At 67.4% G+C, this 4027-nt stretch overlaps 1 protein-coding gene across 1 annotated transcript; it reads right to left on the bottom strand.

The window, feature by feature from the left end:
- Window positions 1-474: 474 nt before the first annotated feature.
- On the bottom strand, window positions 475-2872 carry FOXA2 (forkhead box A2). Its single transcript, XM_072943542.1, has 2 exons — window positions 2786-2872; window positions 475-1779 (listed from the first exon to the last, which is right to left on the bottom strand). Exons 1-2 carry the CDS (start codon window positions 2870-2872, stop codon window positions 475-477), a joined length of 1392 nt encoding a protein of 463 aa, XP_072799643.1.
- Window positions 2873-4027: the final 1155 nt, after the last annotated feature.

The following is a 4027-nucleotide window of genomic DNA, read 5'->3' as shown; positions in this document are numbered from 1 at the left end:
ACTCTGTTCTCTGTTAAAACTACATGGTTTTACACTGTAACTCACAAAAGTTTGTGGGGGTTTTTTGCCTTTTTTTTTTTGTTTTCTTTCTTTTTTTTTTAATAAAGTAAGACTTCGCTGCGGCAAGAGTGATGGAGAGGAACACCGACAACAGGAAGTCAGAGCCCGCAGGTGCTTAAAGAAGCAGGGCGTCTGCACGCAAGCGGAGGGACCGACACTTCGCTTTTTGCCTTTTTTTGACTGTTTATCCTTTTCCCTTTCCCTCCTTACGTGGGATGATGACAGATATCAGTGTGGCCCCTGTGAGGGAGGGAGGGCCGCAGCAGGTCAGGGAGACAGCTGTCCCGGGGGCTGCGTGGGGGCGTGATGGGTCCTTTTCCCTCGTGTCTTTCCAGTCTCCCTTCCTGAAAGTCTCCACCCCACTTCCTCTCTCTCTGGTCCTGGTCCTGGTCTGGCCGAGCCGCCGTTGTCTTCTTAAGAGGAGTTCATAATGGGCCGGGAGTACACCCCCTGGTAGTAGGAGGTGTCCGCGGCCAGGGGCGAGGCGTCCAGGCCCGCTTTGGTTGTGACTGGGCCCATGGCCAGGCTTCCCGGCATGGGGGAGCCGTAGCCGGGGTAGTGCATCACCTGTTCGTAGGCCTTGAGGTCCATTTTGTGCGGCTGGTGGTGGTGGTGGCTGTGGTGGTGCTGCTGCTCCGAGGACATGAGGTTGTTGATGGAGAACGGGTGGTTGAAGGCATAGTGGTGCTCCGGCTTCAGGTGGGCCTCGGGCGGCAGGCCGGGGTGGTGGGGAGGCCCCAGCAGGTGGGCCGCAGCCTGCTGCTGCTGCCCGGGCGAGGGTGCCGGCTCCGGGGGGCTCAGCGCCGCGGCCGGCGTCCCCTTCAACTCGCCGAGGGCCCCTCGCTTGTGCTCCTGGCACGGGGAGGCGCTCGCGTGGGGCGAATCGGTGCCCGCCGGAGTCTCGGAGGCCGGCCCGGCGGCCTCCCCGAGCTGGCCCTGCGAGGCCTGGGCCGCGGCGGCCGCCTTCTTGCCGCCCCCCGCGGCGCCCGCGGCCTCCTTCAGGGCCAGCTGCTTCTCGCACTTGAAGCGCTTCTGGCGGCGCAGGTAGCAGCCATTCTCGAACATGTTGCCCGAGTCGGGGTGCAGGGTCCAGAAGGAGCCTTTGCCGGGCTTGTCGGGCGAGCGCGGCACCTTGAGGAAGCAGTCGTTGAAGGAGAGCGAGTGGCGGATGGAGTTCTGCCAGCGCTGCTGGTTCTGCCGGTAGAAGGGGAAGAGGTCCATGATCCACTGGTAGATCTCGCTCAGCGTCAGCATCTTGCTGGGGCTCTGCTGGATGGCCATGGTGATGAGCGAGATGTAGGAGTAGGGCGGCTTGGCGTGCGTGTAGCTGCGCCGGTACGTCTTGGGGTCGCGCGCGCGGCTCAGGCCCGCCTGCCCGTACACGGGGCTCATGGAGTTCATGTTGGCGTAGGGCGCCAGGCCGCCCATGGCCCCGGCCGCCTGCCCCCCGAGCGGGCTCAGGCTCGGGCTCAGGTGCGGCCCCATGCCCGCCACGCCGGCCGCCCCGGCCGAGCCGCCCATGCCGGCCATGGCGCCCGCCCCGGGGGACATGCCGGCCAGGGACGGGCTCACGCCCGCGCCCACGTACGACGACATGTTCACGGAGCCGGCGCTCATGCTGCCCGAGCCGCTGCCCATGGCGGCCGCCGACATGCTCATGTACGTGTTCATGCCGTTCATCCCCAGGCCGGCGTTCATGTTGCTCACCGAGGAGTAGCCCTGAGGACAGAGCCCGGGAGGGAGGCGCACAGCGTTAGCACCGCGGCCGGAGCGCGCCCGGACCTCCCGCCCACCGGGCCAGCCCAGGCCCCCGCCTCCGGGGAGGCCTCCGGGGAGTCCTTCCCTCGCCGGGTCCCGGGACCTTTTCACCCGGAGGGCGCCACCATCACCCTCGGGGAGGTGGCGAGGGGACTGCCGCTCTGCGCCTGTAGCCGGTTCCTAGCCCTCCTGCGCCTAGTTCCGATTCTAAGACTGGGCTCCCCTGGCGCGCCCCCGAGCCGGGCACCCCCAAGGCATCTCCCCTCCACGGAGTCTCCCCAGCTCTCAAGCCAGCATACCGAGCAGGCGCCGCGGCCCCGGGCGCCGCCTACGACCCTGACCAGCGACCTGTGGGACACCGGGCGGGGCGCCGGGTGGCCTCCAGCGGAGACGATCCCAGGGTCCTCGCCGTTCAGCCTTCCTCCGGGGACCCCATCCTTGGCCCCAGGGGAACCGAAACGCGCCGCCTGCTTGGAGTCTGCGGCCGGCCGGAGGCATTGAATGGAGGGACAGGGAGGGGACCGCGAGCCGAACTACACGCGGCTGGGCTCTGCAGCCACAAACTTTCTTTCTCTTTGTCCCCTAGTCTTTGGCTCTTCCTCCACCTCGGCCCCCAACTCCTACCCACCTTCTCCTCTCCAGCTCCCCACCCCCTCGCCGGCCGACCTCCCACCCCTCCCCAGCCGCGCGCTGCCAAACATAACTCTGTTAGGATAGTGCGTGGCTCGGCCACGAAGAGGATTTGGAGGCGCCGCAAGTCAATATTTGATCACAAAGTTAATATTATCTCAAGGCTAACAGTGTGTCGTATAAAAAAGAGACCCATCTGAGTCGAAGGAGGGAGGAAAAGGCGGCTGCCCAGAGCGGCTGGGGTGGGGGGCGGCAGCCGGCCAGGGAAGCGGTCCTGAGGCCGGGGCCGGGAGCGGACGCCGCCACCCCGCTTCCCCCGGAAAAGGCGAGTGCCTACCTCGGGCTCGGCATAGTAGCTGCTCCAGTCGGACGGCTCGTGCCCTTCCATCTTCACCGCTCCCAGCATACTGGAAGCCGAGTGCATGGCAGTTTAAAATTTAACAGCCACAACAAACGACCGGCAATCACCCCCCACCCCCACCCTCCTTTTAAAAAAAAGTCAGCCAAGGCACCGTCCCCTCCCTCCCTCTCTCGCGCTCCCTCTCTCTCGGCTCCACTCCCTCGCTCCCTCGGCCGGCCGGAGGCGGTAGTTGGAAGTGGGCGGGAGGGCTGAGTCGCGGGAGGAGGGGGCCGGAGGGTAGGAGGAGGCCCAGCGCCGAGCCCGGCTGCTGGGAGAGCCCGCTGCCCGCCGCCGCCGCCGCCGCGCTCGCGGGCTGCCCGGTGGAGGCCGAGGCTGGCAGTGCCGAGCTGCCGGGAGGCGGCGGGAAGCGCGCGGCGCGGGGGCGGGTGGGGGGTGGAGAGGAGGAGGAGGAGGAGGAAGAGGAGGAGGAGATGGGGGGGCGGAGGAGGTGTGGACCGCGGAGCGGACAAGTGCCGCAGTGACGTGGGCGGCTGGTGATATAGCGCGGCGCGCCGGCGCGGGCCTCCAATCCCCAGACCCGGGGCAGCCCATTTGAATAATCAGCTCACACCTGGGTGAGAGGGAGCCTTGGCTGGCGCCCCGCACCTGCCCTCCGCGCCCGCCCCGCGGGCAGCGCCCGGACGGTCGAGCGGGGCGGGTGGGCGCGAGGGCTCCCGGGTCGAGCCCTCTCCCGCACCCCCGCCCGTGTCTGCGGGGATTCCCCAGGGGAGGAGGGACCTGGAAGGAGGCCACCCCCTGGAGGGGCCCAGGGCTCTGACACCCCCATCCCGTCCTTAGCGCCCGGCGCTTGGTGCTCCCATCCGAGGGCGCGTCCGGCCTCCTCGCCCTGTCTCCCCTCTGCAGAGCCCTCCCAAAGCCGCATTTATTTATCCCGGGTTTCTTCGCTCTCAATGCCCATTCCCTGTCAAAATAACAAGCCGGTGACAGAGCCAATTTGCAAAGCGCTGTCGTACTTAGAAAAACTGTGTACACACCTTTAACTCGCCCGCCGCTGCTTCTGGGTGGCCCCGCCCGTTACAGTTAAGACCCAGAGCGGCTCCGGGAGGCGCGCGGGGCGCCAGGTCCCGCTGCCTCGGCTCTTTGCCGCCTCGGAGCCCGGCCTCCGGGGCCCGACGGCGAGGCTGGCGGGGAGGAGCCCCGTCCCCACCGTCCGGGGGC

The sequence above is a fragment of the Vicugna pacos genome, chromosome 19 (genome assembly GCF_048564905.1).
Source record: "Vicugna pacos chromosome 19, VicPac4, whole genome shotgun sequence".
NCBI lineage: Eukaryota > Metazoa > Chordata > Mammalia > Artiodactyla > Camelidae > Vicugna > Vicugna pacos.
Note: the sequence above shows the minus strand (reverse complement) of the source record. Positions and strands in the feature narration are given on the sequence as shown.